Source organism: Sus scrofa, chromosome 16 (genome assembly GCF_054392235.1).
Source record: "Sus scrofa isolate SSC_HxYL_T2T_F1_AM1 chromosome 16, Sscrofa_HxYL_maternal_Yorkshire_Landrace_v2.0, whole genome shotgun sequence".
NCBI lineage: Eukaryota > Metazoa > Chordata > Mammalia > Artiodactyla > Suidae > Sus > Sus scrofa.
In genome coordinates, this window is record NC_139398.1 from 64,958,472 (window position 1) to 64,977,798 (window position 19,327).

The window sequence follows — 19,327 nt, forward strand, 5'->3', positions numbered from 1 at the left end:
CGCTCTTCTGACCTAGTAATTACATGGGGAGCCTGTGGAACGGCAGGGAGAGGAAGTGCTGGGGACAGAACCTCATTCCTTGCTTTATTTGGACATTTACTGCCATGTACTTTGTGCCTGGCTCTGTGTCAGACTCTGGGGACACCCAGGTGAAGAAGGCACTGTCCCAGCCCTCAAAGAGCTCACCGTCAGGTAGGGGAGGTGATACACTGCTTATGTGACAACACGTATAGCAAGTGCCACCAGCAGCAGCCTGCACGGGAGGCTCTGAGAGACTGCAGGAGGCTGACTCTGCCGAGGCCTGGGGGGCAGGCAGGGAGGGCTTCACAGGTGACATCTGGGCGCTGCAGGGACTCGACAAGGCCTGATAGGGAGTGAGGTGGGAAGAAGGGCAGCAGGTGCAAAGGTCTGGAGAAGCGTCTGGGGAATGGCGGCCAGTTCTGTGGGACCTGAGAGGGTGGGCGAGGCTGCTTGGGCAGGCGGGGCCGGAGCTCCTGCAGGGCCTAGTAGTGTGTGCGAGAGAAGGCAGCATTATCCTGCAGGAAACGGGGTACCGACTAAGCTGAATGCCTCCGGCAGCGATGTGCAAGGGCAGCTTCTCCAGGGCCTGGAGCCTTTAGGAGGCCTGAGCCACGCGTTCCCCCAAGAAAACGCAGCTTTTTCCTGTTCCAGGATTGGGAGGCCGCAGACACAGAAGGCTGGGGGCCTGCTTGGCTCCTGGGCCTCCGTCAGAACAGGTCTCAGCCCCCGTCTTGCTGGCTCTGCTGCCACGACCCTGAGAAATGGCACTGCCATCGCTTCCCTTGGCCCACAGCACATAACTTAATAGTGTCCCCTGTCAGCAATGGTTCTCTTCGTCAGGAAGCTTTTTATTGAAGTTCAACCTTCATTTTCCCTTTCTTAATATTATCCCATTATGCCAATACTCCATTGTGCCATGCTAAGTAATTCCCTTTCCTCTTTGGCATTTACATCTTCCAAGTATTTATAGACTTATCAAATGCCCCATTTAGTTGTCACTTAGGCAGGCCATACATATTTAGCTTCCTTAATCTGGCCCCATAAGCCGGCCCTTCCATTCTCCTAAATCACTCGAGTTACTTTCCTCCAGGTTTCTGTCAATTTGTTTCCAGCCTCTCGGTAGGTAACGCAGGGGGGTCGGCAGAAGAGGGGGTTGGGGAGGGAGGGCTTCTCCCTCTGAGGGTGAGAAGAGTGCATCGTTTGCTGAGGGCGGAACTGCTCCCCTAAAGTACAGACTCCAAAGCAGGCCAGGCCTCTAGAGAAGCTATGAGCCCCTTTTTTAGTGACTTGTTTCATCTGCACACGCTCAGGTCAAAACTATTCCATCACTACCTCTTCCGTGCTAGGTGCACGCACGCAACACGTCCGTGTTGAATACCTACTGTGTGTCAAGAACTGTGCTAAAGGACCTCTCCTTCCTTCTTTTCTCCCTCCTTCTTCATTTCGTAGACTTATTTGTTGCTCAAAGAACTACTGAACTCCTACTACGTGATACAGAATTGAATAAAATGCGGTCCCTGTGGCCTTAAGGAGCTCATGCAGCCTAAGTAAGTATATTATTAATCTCTTATTGCCCACCCATCAAGTTGTTTCCTTCCAATCTTAAAGGTCGCAGAGAAATCTTACCTAAATGCACTCAACTCTAATTGACGCTTTTAGTTCCCGGAGTGGAACTTCTTTGTCCCATCTAAAACGAGATGCCACATTAAGTATGGGCATTAACACAGAGCTCTTGCTTAGCGTTTTCTTTCTGGTGGGTCTCTCTGGGGCCTGAGAGATTTCTCTCCAGGCCTTGCACTTCCCACTGCCTCTTCTTAGCGTTCTATGTTCATAAGACCTCAACGCTTGAGTATTTTTCTTTTCCATGATGCCAGTGTTCCAAGTTATGGGGTAACTGGCTGAGGGAGTGATGGAATGGGAGACATCCAAGTCCTGGCTACAGTCTTGGGGGCTCTGGGCATGAGACCATAGGAGGCAACAGCTCAGCTGCCTGAGTTCAGCGAGGTGCAGAATTCCCCTGGCTGAGGTGCTGCCGTCCTCAGGGAGGTGGAGTAGCTGTTTCAAGGACATGGTTAGGAAGTAGCATAACTGGGATTCAAAACCAGCTACTCTGACTGCAAAATCTTTCTCTGATTGTTATAAGGTACGGAGTCCTCAACAAATAGAGAATTTTCAGTTAAACAGCTTTGATCAGAGGATTTCTGGAATTTCATCAGCTGAAAAAGCACTAATGTTTGAATTTTCCTAATAAGCATGACAAGGGATACAGAATTAACACGCAAGAGTCCTTTCGGGCTGCAAAGCATACAGAGCAGCATTAGCTCATGAGAGAACTGAGGATTAAGGAGCTTTCACCTTGTTCTTAAGTAATGATTAGATTGCAACCAGATAAGAAGCCTTCCTTAATACAGTATATAAGCTCATGGCTGCACCAATGGCTACTGTTAGTTACAACTTGCAAGAGTTAAGACAAATGAATACAAAGGCTGACTTCACATCTCCAGCACGCTAATATACTTTGGGAAAAGTTCGCATAATTTACCCTTCAAGTAAGTACTATGTGAAAAATCAGTAATAACTGTAAAATGAATAAATCATGCTATCATTAAGCCAACCCTCACTTTATACTGTGCCATTCTTTCAAGAAACTCAAAGAGTTTCTAATACCATCCACGAAGCCACTCAGAGAAATGAAGGCAGGGGAAACCTGTCATTTATCCTGCTGTCTCCCTTGGACAGGGTTGAATGGGTAAGAAATGGCAGGAAGGAAAGGTAGGTTAAGGCCCAGGAAAGGCTTGGTATGGCGAAAACTGTAAATTCTGGAGACAAGAAAGCCTTAGTTATATTCTAGGCACTGCTATTCAGTGGCTGTGTGTTTTCAGGCAAGTTATTTAGCCTCTCTGAACCTCTGCATACTTTACCCATACAGGTACCATGGGATTAAGTTTGCTGGTGTATCGATACTCTCAAATTTAAAAAATATCCATACTGACCCTATCTGCCCATTAGGGTTGTTGTGAGATTTAGAAAAGACATTAGGGGAGTTCCTACCATGGCTCAGTGGAAACGAATCTGACTAGCATCCATGAGGATGCAGGTTCGATCCCTGGCCTCGCTCAGTGCGTTAAGGATCCTGCGTTGCTGTGGCTGTGGTGTAGGCCAGTGGCTACAGCTCCAATTCGACCCCTGGCCTGGGAACCTCCATATGCCAAGGGTGTGACCATATAAAGACCAAAAAAAAAAAAACAACACCAAAAAAACCCCCAAGATATTAGGTAGGAAGACATTCTATGGATGGAAAGAGTTATGACATTTATTTTCATTCTTGCTACTGCAAGGTAATGCCTGGAGTAGGTATCACTTATTCTTAAGCCAGAAAGATCAGTTTCAGGCCAAGACTACAATCCACACCACACCCTGCCCACATCCAGTTTTTGAGTACTTGTGATCTTAAGAATGCTCGTCACAGAAAGAGCTCTAAGGAAGGCAGAACACACGGATGGGACCAGGAAGACATAAGTCATCCGGCTGAAGTCATGGCCTTAAAAATCAAATCATCTTGTGCAATGAAGTCCTGGGCTTGGGATTTCCTGGAAAGGATACTTTTCACTGTTTATATTTATGAACAGCAGGGATATGGACAGGGATAGAGGCCTTAAAAAGTGGTACCTGCATACTGTTTTTCAAAGTGAAGCCTTCTTTTACACAGTTATTGAATACCTTCTATGTGCTAGATGAATCTGTTCCCATGACCATACCCAGTGTGGTTCATTCTGTCCTCACAACTTCCCTGAGTCAAGAATCCTTTGGCTTTGAGGACAGCGACCACTGCAGACAAAACTTAGGCCTAAAAGGGGTGCCTCTGGGACCCCTATACTAGGCAGCGCAGTCAGGCTTCTCAAGGGCTTGGAACCAGGGACCAGAACACTGGGGCGGCAGGGGGGGGGGGTCTTTCTCAGTCTCCCTCCCTGTGGGCCTGCCTGGTCCCTGAGATCCTTTCAGCACGTCTGCTCTTTTCTCTCACTGACGATAGGCTACTTTTCTGAGCATATGGCAGGGAATGGCTGCCCCAAGGTCCTTGATTTTTCAAGTCTTCAATTCAGGTGAAGCTGCCAACATCTTTTAAATGCTGGTTTCTAAATCCAAGGAATAAGAGCCAGCTTGGGTCACGTGTTCACCTCTCGTTCAATCAGTTCTCCAAGAAAGAGGTCCTGGGCTCAACCAAGGATTTATGAATGAATGAATGGTATATGTCTCCATCCCTCCCAATCCTGTTTCCAGGCCATTTAAAAGTTGTCCATATAGTGGTTGAGAACATGGGTTCTGCTATTTATTAGGATATTGGGTGAGTTACTATTTTACTAGAGTTTTTACACCCCCCCACACACACCCACACCAGAATATACATGTGTATATGTACATAAAGCAGTTGGCACACGAGCCTGGCATATGATAATTATTTCTACTTCTTTTTCATCATAATCATTCATCATCAACATTCTGTTTGAATCTGAGGTTGCCCCTCTTAGGTCCTAGCAACCCTGCATTAAAGAGGGCTTCTGCTACAGGATGGAAGAAGAGTAGAGATCTTTAAGAAGGCTGTGTAAAGCTTCTTCCACTTTGGAGTTGAAGGATGGGGAAATACTCCCAACCCAGTCTTTTCTGGTCAGGGTGGTCTGCTCCTCTGTGATGCCCATGCAAGTTTAGGATCCTTCTGGTGAGCCCTGGGCTGGCTTGGATGTGACACAGGATGATGATCTTCGGCGTCATCTCCACGTGTCACAGAAACACTGCTCAGGGTAGAGAGACTGAACTGGTGTGAAAACTTGGGAATGCAAATGAAATCCCAAATAACTTCCGTTTGCGAAATCCAGGTAAATGCTACTACCTGTGCTGTGTTAGCGTAAAAAGGCAGGTGCCATCTGCTATGCTTTCTTTTTCTGAGAATTCTTAAAAAAAACGAAACCAAAAATCACTGAGAGTCAGCAGAAAAAGTTGTCCTAACACAAGCTGTTAGACACTTCCCCAGGGTTGGTGCCTGTATTTAATCTATGGATTGGAAATTTTCCTTGCAGAAACTTTAAAAAAGGAAACCTTTAGGTGAAATCTTTTTATCCTTAATTTACAATGACAGCTAAGTGAACCCATCACTATTAACGAAGATGCTAAAAACCATCTTGTTTTCCATTCGCCGTAGTGGGTGAGAGACGGTCAAAAAGCAGGCCTGATCATTACTGCGCTAAACCTGTGTAAAACTGCCTTTTTCCTTATATAAGGTTCTCTATCTGCTTTACATGAGTGTGAAGGAAAAGGTATGGCTATTGTTCATTTTTTACAACTCCTTTGCTATTCTGAGAACATTTGCTGCAGAATAATAGCAAAACTGACTGGGCTAAACTGTAGATAAAAGAACAATGACAGATTGCAGTCACTTTAATTCATAAAGGAAACACTTGGAGCCCCTGGGAATGCCAAATCAAGCCACTGGCACCCAATGACTCTATGCTAAGTCACAAACTACATCATATTTTTTAGTTTAAACATAAAGGCTAATGGACATGTAACTTATTTATTTCAAATTCTCTTTATGAAGCTGGCTCTTTTTTTTTTTTTTTTTTTTAGCTCCTTGGAAAACATTATAATTCCCCTATTCTGTAAACACACAAATATAATTGTAAAATGACATCATTCTGTTTTCATTTAATTACCCCTGAAATGCTTTCTATTTAATATTCATTACTCAAAAGCTAATTTAAAAGAGAAAGAGATGCGACTTATTCAAAAAGATGTACTGTCATTCACAGCAATAGTTATCTAATATACAGAAGTTAATAAAGCAGATTAATCTACAAGTCCCTTTAAGCCATTCTTGAGTTTTGAACAACTGCCTCTTTGACCTTTCACCTTCACGCTGTGCACCAGTAGCAGGTGCCAGCTGTACAGAAATTATGGCTGCGCATTTGAACGCAAAATCTTTTCTTACTTTGCTTCTGACCAGCAGCTGACCCTGTAGGAGTGATTGTTTCTGGTGCCGGCCTAAAGGCTACATAAACCAGTAGCAGATAAACAAAAGGCTACATATACCAGCTGCCTCGCCTAAGGGTACCATCCTAGGCTGACACCTCCACTCCTTTTCCAGCATCCCAAATTGCTCCTTGTTTGTTTCCATACATGCATTTCATCCTTGTTATTTTGTGCAAGGGGTGGGCACAGGAGAAAGCCCCCAAAACAACAACAGAAAACCCATCCCTTCCCTCGAACTTGACTTTTGAGTATTCCATGTCAAACTGTGCCATTATGATGCTAATCTAGGCCTGATTTAGCAACTTTAATAAGAGGCTAAACCCTCTTGTAATTAGATAATAAAATTTTATTATGTATTTTAATATTAAAAGTCTTAAAATCAAACTCTTCAAATCATACACTGGTACAGAACTAAGGTACTTAAATATCATAGCCCCAGAAAATGGGAGCCTGAAAAAAGCACATTGTGGCTAATTTTTCATTCTCAGAAATGTAAACATGGAATTCCTATGTGGTAGCAGTGAAAGCTCCAACACTCTTAATTATGTGCAGGGAAGAATGAATCTATTCAAGTATGAAGCACACTGTACCATTTCCAGCAACAGCATGAGATGCTTTTGACAGTTATTTCTTGGATACAAATTACACAAGTATAAAAACAATCCCCATAATGATTAAATGCAGTTATGTACATAGGAGAATACCAGTGCAAATGGTAACATATTTAAATGGTTTGCCTTCATTAAAAAAATTATATATGATATTAAACCATCAATCACTGCTGAGGCACAGGAGTTTAAATGTATTGTCACTGGTTGAAATAAATGACTTGGAGACTGAATTCGGGCTCACTCAATATGGTGTCTTTGCTGTTGCTTAGTCACCTAACTCTCTGCTGGTTTGGGCTACATCTGGTGGATTCCATCCCTTTCAATTAATAAGGCAAGTTATGCTATCAATGGATTACATCTTTAAACTGTGCTCAGAGGTAGAAAAACACATGTCCTAGTGGAAAAAAAAAAAGACACCCACAAATCCTATCTCTTCTGTTAACTATTTGGAACAATATTTGAAGTACTTCTTTTCCTTCAACTGTGTTTAGAATGAAATTTCCTTGTGGAATTTCAGCAGGGTTATTATATAGTATATAATGATATAATCTTATCTTAGCATCATCATTTAGTTTATTATGTTGTGGTCTATGACCACGCTAGACTTGATACCTAAAGTCACCACCTGCAGACTGTACTTCTAAAAATTAATTATTTTTGGTTTGTTTTGTAGACATTCCTTGACCACCACAAGGTCTCAGGCTCTGCTAAGTGCCAGGACAAGCATCAAGATGCAGATGATCCTTGGGGGGCCGGGGGGGGGGGAGTACTCTTTAAAGATGGGTAATAGGATTATAACACTAATTTGATGACCTATAGATCAATAATAGGTTTCTATTTGAAAAGGTTTTTGTCTTAAAACACCAATTGTGGTTACAGTTGAAAGAGTCGTGCAACAAATGTCTATAAAAAATGAAATCAAAATGGCAAAGATATGGTATGTAACAAAGGATTTGGACTAGTCATCTTTCTAAAGATGTATAGACAAATGATTTTATAATATCACAGATAAAAATGCCATTTTTATTAAAAAACTTGTTTCTCATTTTTTCCTTTTTTTTTTGGTCTTTTTTGTTTTTAGAGCTGCACCAGCAGCACATGGAAGTTCCTAGGTTAGGGAACTTGGAGCTACAGCTGCCAGCTATGCCACGACCAGAGTGATGCGGGATCTGAGCCACGTCTGTGACCTACACCACAGCTCATGGCAACGCCGGATCCTGCACCCACTGAGCGAGGCCAGAGACTGAACCTACATCCTCATGGATACCAGTCAGATTCATTTCTGCTGTGCCACAATGGGAACTCCAAAACCTTTTTGTTTTTCTACTTTTAAAATTATAACTTTATAACTTCTAAACTGATCTTTAGGGGTGCGGTCACAAAGTCATCATTCTTATGAGTTTTACTTCCTACTGGACTTTTGTCACCTGGCTCTTATCTATATCCTTATGTCCAGCCCTGGTCCTCGTAGATACTCTGATTTGATCTGAGTAATTAGACTACATACCCAGACACACAGACACAGACACAGACACACACACACACAGCCAAAGCGACCTTTACTTTGGCCTCAAACAGATCTCATTACTTTGAAAATTAAAAAAAAAAAGTTTGCAAGGTGTTAACTGAGCTTCACTGCCTGTTTACTGCACCCCTTCTATGTGCAAAGATACAGCCCGAATGTGAAAAAACACCCTCTAAGTTCCAGTAAAGACCTAAGAATACAGTCGTATGTATGTAAAAGCAAAATAATGGCATTCTTTTGGAACAACAAATAAAAAAAGTGTGCTTTAAGGATTATCAAAACATCAGGGAGAAATAAAATACCACTGTAGCAAGGCCGCATGGGATGGCTGTGAGAAATAAAAGGGATCATGCATTAAGAGAGCTTAGCTCTGAAATTCTCCAGGATTACAGAGCACAGGGGCGGGAAACTGGTAAGCAGGCATACAGTGCTGGCCTGCAGAGTATTTTTATCTTGAATTTTCAATCAGTGGCCAACACTGATTTACAGCCCTGGACTTCTGGCTTCTCTTTGGGAGGAAACCTCAACATATCTGGCAATACTCAATATATCTGGCAGCACTGCCAGCTTACAGGACAGCAGCTAGCTGGAGCCCTTCGGAGGCTGCCCCCTTTAGGCAGGGATGGATATTCAACATAGCTTTCTTCCTCAGTCAAGTTGCCTACTTGCCTCTACAGGCCCTCGGTCTGTGACACCTTACACAAGGAAAAGCAGAGGGAGAGGGATGCTCAAAAGAGTCAGTTTCAGACTTGCCAATGTGCATCTGAATGACCTCTGACAGAGCTAATGGTACTCAGCAGTAGAAGCCTCCTTTAGAACAGAGGAGCTGTTTACAGCCAGAAAGAGGAGGAGAAGGACCCTCTATACTGAGGAGTCAGTGGTGAGAGTCAGGACACAGCCTGCAGATGGGCCGGGTCCGAGGGACGGAGGCAGAGCACTTGTTGCTTCCCCAGCTTCATTTCACGGCGGCCATATTGATCCCATCCTAGAAAAATCAGGTTAGAGTGAAACCTCAGCAGCGACCTCAGAGGCATTAAAGGAAAGTGGCAAAGGAACAGCACGAGACAGTTATACTATTAGACTCTGACCTTCTCAAGGATCCATGTCCTATTAAATTATATACCTTCGATGTCTGACGATAGAATTAGTGATTGGGTGTGGGTGTAGAAGGAGAGAGAGACGAAGTGCTGTTCGCTCTGCCTCAGTGATGGTGAGAGCCACCGGGCCCTTCCATACCAGCTGGCAAACCACCTCCCTCTCCCCTGCCCGCTGCCTCTTTGGGTCACTGCCCATCTGCTTCATTCCGGCGGCAGCCCAACACTGGGGTATAGGATGACTGCTCTAAATCACTCTACCTTAAGGACGGCCCCGGTGGGACTTACTGGAAGCTCAACTTGCCTCATTGTAAATGCTCAAAACATACATGCTGCCTCAAATTAGCAGCCAGCAACAATCTACAGCTTTGCGGTTAAGCATGTGAATGCTGGAGTTAAACACACCTAGGCTAAAAGTTTAGTTTCTCCACTTACTGACTATATGACCTTACTGATGACTAGTAACCTAGCGAAGTTAGTTTATCTATCTGTAAAATGGCACTCATAATACTACAGCTTCGGAGATCCTGTGGTGATTAAATCCGATTAAATACACATGTAAAAAGCTTAAGCTTGTCTCTTGTGATATTTTGCCAGTTTTATTTTTTCCTAGAAATAAACAGAAAGTGTATTGCTGTGAAGAAGACCGAGATTACGGCAGCATGTGCAAATAACAATTCTATTATTTCCATTTTTCACTTGCCATGCCTAGTGACCTGTCTTTGGCTTCCCTTTATATTCATGTTATCTTCTGATCCAGTTGTAAACGTTCCTTCAGCATGTGTTTTGCACATCAATCTACTGCCACACTTTTGACAGTAAAGTTGCAAATCAACCAGACTGAGCTAGTGGGTCCTGAGCATACTTTCTATCTAGAGTTCACTCGGAATGTCTATAGTAATATCAGAAAATCTGGTTAATTTTTTTAAGAGGCGAGACATGAATATATTTCATCTGCTAAAGTGTTTCTCACTGTGAGAGTCTTGCTGAGGTTCTAGAGGCCAAAATCTCAACATCAGTTAAATATGCGACTGCACTTTCTCCCACTTAGTATTATGGAATGGAATCTTAAGTATGAAAGATGTCTTGTATAGTATGTCAAAATGTTGAGCAATACCGTTTCAATCTAAACACAGAAATGAAAAAAGAGCCGATGATTTCCCTTTTGCTGTAATTCACTTTGGGATGCATGTCACGAAGAGCACTATACAAAAGCAATTTTCATTGATTGACTGACTGATTGAGGAAAAGGGTGAATGTTCTTTTCAGCTTATGTCCCTACTGAAGTATCTGAAGTATGATTCTTATAACTCCTGACAGCTCTTCACAATTTGTAGTTAAATAAAAATGCCAGGTTAGCACGAAGGGGGAGGGAGGGACTGAGGAGGGAGCAGGGGGGAGAGAGAGGGAAGTGGGGGCCGGGGGGGGGGGAGATATTTATAATTAGAATCTTTTTTGGGTTTTTAGTACCACTGACTTGAGCCAAATAGTTAAAGAGAAGAGGTTAAGAAAAATCCAAACCTAAATGTTCTCATTCCTCCATTCAAGGTATTTAAATTTTAGAGACTATAATTGCTAAAAAATCTTGTTAATAAGTTAATGCATAATCTAATCAGTAACACGGATCATCACACAATTCTTGTTCTACTTCTATGGAAGTTGCTATTTTTCCTAGAGCAGTGGGTTTAATAGAAATTCTGATTTAGAGAAGCATTCAGCATCAGTGTCTTAGTCTTATAATCTGAAAAAGGATGAGTCATAGCTTTCAGATGCCCCCCTAGTTTTATAAAACGTGCTCTTTTGTTTACCTAATTTGGACAGATCTTCCTTTTACTCTGCGATATAACCGAGTGAATTCTGAGCCCCGAGTTATCGATGCAAACACCTAACACCAGGGCTAAAAACTGAAAAAGTTTTACAGAGAAATTGTATCTTCCAAATTACTGTAGCAGATCCATGCCCACTCAGTGTTACCACTGGCCTCTTCTTAATATTTCAGTTTATCTGTCTAATGACATAAAAACATGGGAATTTTTTCCCTTTAACATACATAAACTGTTTTTTTCTCAGTGTTAAGTTAAAACAATGCTGGTTTGACAGTAATTCTTACTTGAAATAGATTCTTACTTGAAATTAATTATAGATCTTCAAATGGACTAAATTTAATGCTTGCGAATTTAGATTTGCTTGCAAAACATGGAAGATGGTTAATTTGGAGAATTAATTTTTTTTTTTTTTTTGGTCACACCTGCAGTATGGGCCCAGGATCAAACCCAAGCCACAACAGTGACCCAAGCTGCTGCAGTGACAATGCCAGAGCCTTAACCTGCTGCACCACAAGAGAACGCCATGGAGAATGTTTTTAAAAACACTGACAATCTCAAGTCATATAGCCGGTCGTAATAAACACATTTTCATGTGAGAGGCACTTAAAATGTCTTTTTCAGGCGGCTGCATACAAACAGGCCTATAAGGCCTTCAGAAAGCCCTTTATGTGGCTTCGTGCTTCATTCGCGATGGAAGTTTGAGGAGATAACCTTGGTAATTTAGAACTGACACTCTTCATGCAATTATACTTCCAGCAATACAGGTCCAGGTTGGGGGTGGGGGGGACAGTTCAAACTAGTAAATAATTGCAGTATCATTGCATCCGTTTAGTTTAAAGAGCTGACAAACCCTCTCTAAACTCGAGGCACAATTAGTCATTAGGGTCTAGTTTTTCAGCACTGTTAAGCAATTTGTAACCCATTCCTTTTAACAGGGTTAGGCATTACTTAACCGACACAGATGCCTTGAAAACTGAAACCTCAAGTTATGAAGCAGCAACCTTGTTCATTACCTCCTGTGATAGGCAAATCATCTATAAAAACAGCAGTTAATGGGCAACCAATGAATAATCAATGGCTCACTTTTCATCTGAGTGTGAAAGTGAGAATAATCTAATCTAAATTCCCTCTGGTAAGAGGCCGAATCTTGGATTCTGCTGCTCTTCAGGGCTGATTTATAAGGTCTTGGAAAGCTGATGTAAACAGATGATCAATGGGCCCCATCCTTGCTCATAATAACCCCCAACTGGCCCACTCCCTCTTTTCCAAGTCTCTCCCTTCAGGCTATTAGCTCTGTCCAGCTAATTCTTCCCACTCCTCCTGCCTGCTGCTTTTACTCTGGCCATCCGTTCAGTCCGGCCGACTCAGAAGTAATTTTATACGCAGCAGAGAGCGGGTGGAATTGATTTTTCACTCAGCGCTCAGTTCCCATCTGAATAATTATCAATTTTACTGCCTCATAAAGGGAAGAGTCAAAATTTCAAATCAATTCAAAAGAGCTTTTGAGACGACAGAAACTGTGCATAAGAATAGAGGTCAAAGTTGTCAGTGACCTAAGGAGATGATGTCACATATTGCTATACCCAGCAGTTGACATCAGAGGCACTCAAGATGATATAAGCTAGTGCTAATGCAAATCATGTTTATGCTGACTACCAGAGACCCGTCGTTAATATTTAAAATGCTATCTAAAAGGCTACATTCCAAATAAATAGAATGTATTCCACTGTTAATAAAGATCTATCACTACTAAGTCATATGCTATAAAGTAAAGGGTTACCAAGTATTATTAACACACAGAAATTACTTAAGCCAATCAACACATGGTGATTTTGCGTAAAGACCAACCTGATGGTCTGTTGCACAACCACATCAGGTGTTCTGCACAGTCTGAGGGTATTTGTTGAGGACCACGGCCTATCGATTTTTACTAACATTTTCGACCCCCTTGAAAGTTTCAGCTAAAGTTTATGGGACAATATTGTGGTCACGGCTGAGTGCTGACAAGTGGTTGGCTTGTCACGGGCCAGGGTGGGTAGGGCCTGGGTCTGATTCCCGGCCAGTCCATGGGGATCTGTTTTCTCCAGGGGCCACATGCTCCACGTCTGTGGTTCTCAGCCTCCTCCTTGCAAAACACCTGAAGACGGTCACATGCCTGACAGCGCCAGTGGCTACCGCAGATGGACGGGTGAGGAGAGGTGCATGCAAATCTGGACAGAATGTATAGTTTGAGAAGACATTCCGGGTGAATCTGAGATCTTAGGCCCACCAACTTGTGCCCTGCGAATCAACCGTGTAAGGGAGTGGTGAGGACTCGGGCTTCTGAGCCAAAGAGACCTTGGTTCCCATTCCGCTTTGCAGCTGACCTCTCTCTGCTTCCACTTACTCCTCCGTAAGAGGGGGAGGATGAGACCCACACAGCGGGGTTGTTGTGGGATCTGAGTGAGAAGATGTTTCTGCAAGGCCTCTCCTCCCGTGTCACTCTCTGTCATGGCTATGTTAACCCAGTTATCATATCATTGGTTGCTTGACTCTCTTTCCAACCTGGCAGAAAACATTCACTGATGGAGAGAAATTACGTCTTACGGGTTTTAACGGCTCTTGTACCTTGTTCATAGAAAGTCCTCAATAAGCGTGTTACCTTCCCGCTCTTTCCTTTATCATCAACATGCTGTAACAATCCAGGGTCATATGAAATAGTTACAGGCCTAGAGCCCTCTGCTGATTTACCGAAAATCTTAATTACACCCCTCTCTTCTAGGAAAATAAACACCACCACAAATAAAGATGAAAAAACTTAGCAAAAAAATGACAGCTAGGAGAAAACCTCTTCCACAGCCGTCTTATTCATTGTCATCATTTATTTGCTCAGATTGACATTTTCTGCTGATTGCAGGCAACTTACTTGCTGGCTAATGACCATGTTAAAGTGTTTACATTTGCAAACCACAGACTATTATGGAGATAATTTAGCAAAAAAAAAAAAAAACCCACACAAAATTGGAAGCAGTATGAAGATATCATTTTCCAAATTTAGAACTACAAAATATCGCAGTGATGGTATCTCCTTGGCAAAACGGTATTATTCTCTTTGAAATGTTTTTGACATACGTATTTATTTTTACGCATGATGTTACTGTGCTTTTCAGAAATGAGTTTTTAAAAAAATATTAAACTTGGATCTAGGGAGTCACCTTCATGGCACAGTGGAAACGAATCCGACTAGTATCCATGAGGATGCAGGTTCGATTCCTGGCCTTGCTTGGTTAAGGATCCAGCCCTGCCATGAGTTGTGGTGTAGGTAACAGACACGGCTTGGATCTGGCATTGCTGTGGCTGTGGCGGCTACAGCTCCAATTTGACCACTAGCCTGAGAACTTCTATACGCCGCGAGTGCAGCCCTAAACAGAAAAAAAAAAAAAAAGAAAAAAAAAAGGAAAAAAAGACCTTGGATCTAATTCATATTAGCTAGTCAGATACTCAAATATTTAAAACATATTCAAAAATAAACAAATTGGGGCTTTATTACTTATAACTTAAATGCTCTTAGAAATATGACCTATCTGAACCTGATTTCTCCCATTAACATAGGAAAACTCATATGATGAATGGAAAGTTCCCAGCAAGCTGACTGGAACAGACTAGGAAATGGTAGTTTCCCAACATCCAGAGTATTCACAAAGCGAGCCTGAGATGACATCGTTAGAGGCTCTGGACTGTTTCTAGCGCCAGCTTTGCCTTTTATTTCTCTTGTCGCAGGAGGAGGTGGCCGCCTCCTTCTGAATTTTAACTTTACAGAGGTGAGACGAACGACTTGGCGATTTCTTGAAGGTGGGAAATCCTGAGGCCAGTGTACTATTCTACCTTCAGGGAAAATACTCCTAGAGAAGAACGGGTAAAGAGTCTTGGGGAGACCGAGTGCACTAGCAGATATTCAGAGACCAGACTGGCTCTGGGGAAACCCTTATCTCGTAAACCAGATGACCAACCGCCAGTTACCTGCTGCAGGACGTCTGGATTTTGCTGCATAAAGTGTAATAGTCTCTGACCGGCCTGGGCAGCCTCTCTGCATCGAAGGGGCTTCTTGCCCTCCTTTGCTATGTGCTTGAAGAGGTAGGTGACGATGTAGTCTAAACTGGTACAGCAGCTGGAGGAGACAACTGTATCTGTGTGAACAACAAGTGAGAATTCATTTGCATTACTAAAGTGTTTGTTTCATCTCACTGTAATGTCTAAATTAAAAAAAAAAACTTTCTGGTTTCAAAACACTTTTATGGAACTGTAAATTCTTTGAGGACAGGGGATTTTGCCTTGCTTATCTTTTTAAACCCCATGTCTACCATCCGACCCCGCCTAGAGACGTGCTAGTAAGTAAATGATTCCTGGACTGCACTGGACAGAAGTTTCCACATGTGGCCTTAATGATCTGTTGTTCCGTTCAAGTGACTTTATTCAATATTTACTCAGTGCTTCAGAGGAAACAGGGCGTAAACTTGGTGCAAAAGTACTTTGCTTCAGGGGAAATGCTCAGCCTGGTGTCAAGGAGCTCATGATTTACTACGTAAGTCACTGAAGACAGTGCTGTCTAAAAATGAGTGACAGGAGCTCTCGTCCTGGCACAGTGGTTAACGAATCTGACTAGCATCTATGAGGATGCGGGTTTGATCCCAGGCCTCGCTCAGTGGGTTAAGGATCCAGCGTTGCCACGAGCTGTGGTGTAGGTTGCAGAAGTGTCTTGGATCCCGTGTTGCTGTGACTGTGGTGTAGGCCAGCAGCTCTGATTTGACTCCTAGCCTGGGAACCTCCATATGCTGCGGGTGTGGCCCTAAAAAACAAAAAGACCAAAAAGAAAAAAAAAAAAAAAAAAAAAGAAAAGAAAAAAAAGAGTGACACACCACTGTGAGAATTTTGAGGGAGTTACTGCATTTGGATGAGGATCAAGGGAAGTTTAGTAAAGGAGGCAGCACCTGAGATGGGCTTGGAAAAGTCCCAGTTAAATATAAGGAAGGACATGTTTTACATGGAGATATTAGCACAATGTACATAATACAGTGAGAATGTGTGGATTCTGCAGCCAGGCAGCTCTGGTTTCAAATTCCTTCCTTTCCAACTACTTGCTATGTTGTTACTGTGAAAGAGCCAATTAACCTTTCTCATCATACGTAAAATATCTGCAGAGTTGAATGAGAAGAAAATAACTAGAAATTCCTGATGTTTATTGAGCGCTTCCTATGTTTAGTTGCAACACGAATGACCTAGAGGGTATTATGCTAAGTGAAGTAAGTCGGACAGAGAAAGCCAAATACCACGTGACTTCACTTCTACATGAAATCCGAAAAAACCCCAAACACCATGAACAAACATAAAGAGAAACAGAGGCACAGATACAGAGAACAAACAGGTGGCAGCCAGAGGAGAGGAAGGTGGGGGGATGAGAGAAGGAGGTGGGGGAGATGAAGAGGCACACATTTCCAGTTATGAAATAAATGGCATGGGTATGAAATGTACAGAGTGGGGAATATGGCCGATAATAGTATTTGGCATGGTGACAGATGGCAACTAGGCTTATCACAGTGACCATTTTGTCATGTTCAGAAATATCAAATGACTATAGTGGATACCAGGAATTAAGACAGTATTATCGGTGGATCATACTTTAAAAACAAACAGACAAACTCATAGAAAAAGCGGTCGGATTTGTGGTTACCAGAGGCAGGGGGAGGCAGGAGGGGGACCTGGACGAAGGCGGTCAAAGGCATAAAGTTTCAGTTACAAGATGAATAAGGACTAGGAATACAATGCACAACATGATAAAGACGGTGAACACTGCTGCATATGATGTACGAAAGTTTTAAGAGAGTAAATCCTAAGAAGCACGAGGAAACGTATTTTTTCTTTTTCTTTTATATCTACATGAGATGATGGATGTTCACGAAACCTATTACGGTAATCATTCTGGTAGGTAAGTCAAATCATTTTGTCGTACACCTTAAATTTGTACAGTGCCGTATGTCAATTATATCCCAATAAAACTGGAAGAAGAAAAAAGGACGGTATTACTGCCAATTTGCCCTCATGGGGAAAAGAGGGGGTATAGTCAGGGAGTAGGACTCTGGGTTTGAGTGAAAGAGTGTGTAGAGGAATCGGAAGACAGAAGGCTGACAGAGCAGTTTCGGATGGTGCTTGAGGGTATCCAGTGGCCAAGACATTTACATTTAAGTTGAAAGGTAACAAAGGCATTATTATTTTTTTAAGTAAGTGACATGATTTCTTTATACTCTAAATATCACTTCAAATATTTCTGATAACCACTCTTGTATATAGTAGGTGCTATTATTTGCATTTTTCAAATGAGAAAAATGAAGCTCAGAGATAGTTTATCCAAAGTTCATGGTTTTGATTCAGAGCACGACGCTGCCCAGATTTTTTGGCTAATGGTAACACAGTCTTGGGGAGTTTATGGTTAGTAACAGAAATAACAAGACAAACAATTAAAAATATGAAGGGCAGGAGTTCCCATCGTGGCGCAGTGGTTAACGAATCCAACTAGGAACCATGAGGTTGAGGGTTCGATCCCTGGCCTTGCTCAGTGGGTTAAGGATCCAGGGTTGCTGTGAGCTGTGGTGTAGGTCGCAGACACAGCTTGGATCCTGCGTTGCTGTGGCTGTGGCATAGGCTGGCGGCTACAGCTCTGATTGGACCCCTGGCCTGGGAACCTCCATATGCCTCGGGTGCAGCCCTAGAAAAGGCAAAAAGACAAAAACAAAACAAAAAAATATGATGAGCAAATACAGTAGATTCAGAAGAGAAGCAGGTTGGGAGAGTAGGGTGGGGAAGCACCAGATTATAAACTTCTTAAGAAATACTTATTTCTAAAGATGCAGAGACACGGGTGTATCCGTCACAGATTAGAGGTGAAGCATCAGTTGAGTTAATTACAGAATGGACAGGCAAAGCTAATCTGAGAAAGTTTTTTAAAGGTCTTGAGTTTTGTTTAGTACTAATACTAGAATCAATATAACACTGCAGTTTAAAAACTTTCACATACATTGTTTTAGAAATAACATAGTAAACAGGTAGGTTTGGGGGAAAAGCTACGAAATACAGGACAGTGGTAGCTGATAGGAGATCACGAGGGTTGAACGGAGGTCTACAGAGGAGCATGGACAATAGTTTTGGGAAACTGTGGAGCTCTAGGCTTTCAAGAAAGGAGCTTTTACTTCCTCCTAAAGTTTGGCATTTGAATGACTGACTGACTGTTTACCTCTCCTCACTAAATGGGTTACTTTGCAGAAAAGGATGCTTTGGTTTTATAACCCGAGGAGGCAGTATACAATGCAGTAGAAAACACTCAGGCCTAAGATTCAGACACAGACCTGTTGAGCCTGTTTGTTTTTCTCTTTTCCTTCATTTTTCTGCAAAGTCCCAATCATGAAAGTAAACGGATGAAGTAACTTAACATCTACAAAAGGAAGCAAGCAGGAAGTAGATATGGTTTCCCCTCCCCAGTGAAGAGCAATATGCTATCAATCACACACAAATTATAAAGACTTCACATAGATTTGGTGACCACATGCCATGCAGGTTGCATTAAAAGGTTCCAATCTACTGAGTCAGCTATGAAAAAGCCAGGTAAACACTTTAGACATGAAAGTTGGAGCATATATCCTTGCGATAAAAGCAAGAAGAAGAGCTTCCATTATGGCTGATTTATGGTTGGGGGCTTTGAAAAGGATAAATGTTAGCTCAGGATAGATTGAAAAGTGTGGAATCATAAGGATCATGGGGCATTTTATCAAAAACAGAATGAATAGTGGTGAGGACTATGTATTATTGTTGGTTTTCTTTATCTGCAGCTCAAGCTATTGTGTGAGATTCAAGTAATGAAACAGTTCTGAAATAAAAAGATGGACAGAAGTCACGCATTTGGTATCTTGTTCTCTTTCTTGGTGTTTAGAATCTTATCATCTAGGATTTAGACAATTTTGGACAGAATTTGTAAGCCCAATAGGCACCCTGTCCTCTCTAGCAACTTGTTTGATGCTGAAAACAACCACCTGTCCCCTTTCTCTGGCAACTGGTCTCCCCAGGAAGCACGTGCATCATTAACGGTCCTCTTATTCACCAGGACCCACCATGGGAAGCTGTTCTGAAAAGTTAACTGTAAAGGAAAGAGTTGCTGAACTGAGAGTCAGAAGAATGATAACGGGGCCGAACTGGAATTTG

General features: G+C 42.4%; 1 protein-coding gene across 4 annotated transcripts in view; it reads right to left on the reverse strand.

The window, feature by feature from the left end:
• Window positions 1-19,327, reverse strand: part of RANBP17 (RAN binding protein 17) — a 324,083-nt gene that overhangs the window by 14,109 nt on the left and 290,647 nt on the right. For all 4 annotated transcript variants that reach the window (XM_085001775.1, XM_021076682.2, XM_021076681.2 and 1 more), the window contains one exon: window positions 15,101-15,267. In XM_085001775.1, the coding sequence (XP_084857901.1) occupies window positions 15,101-15,267 (167 nt within the window). The remainder of the gene's footprint in view (window positions 1-15,100; window positions 15,268-19,327) is intronic.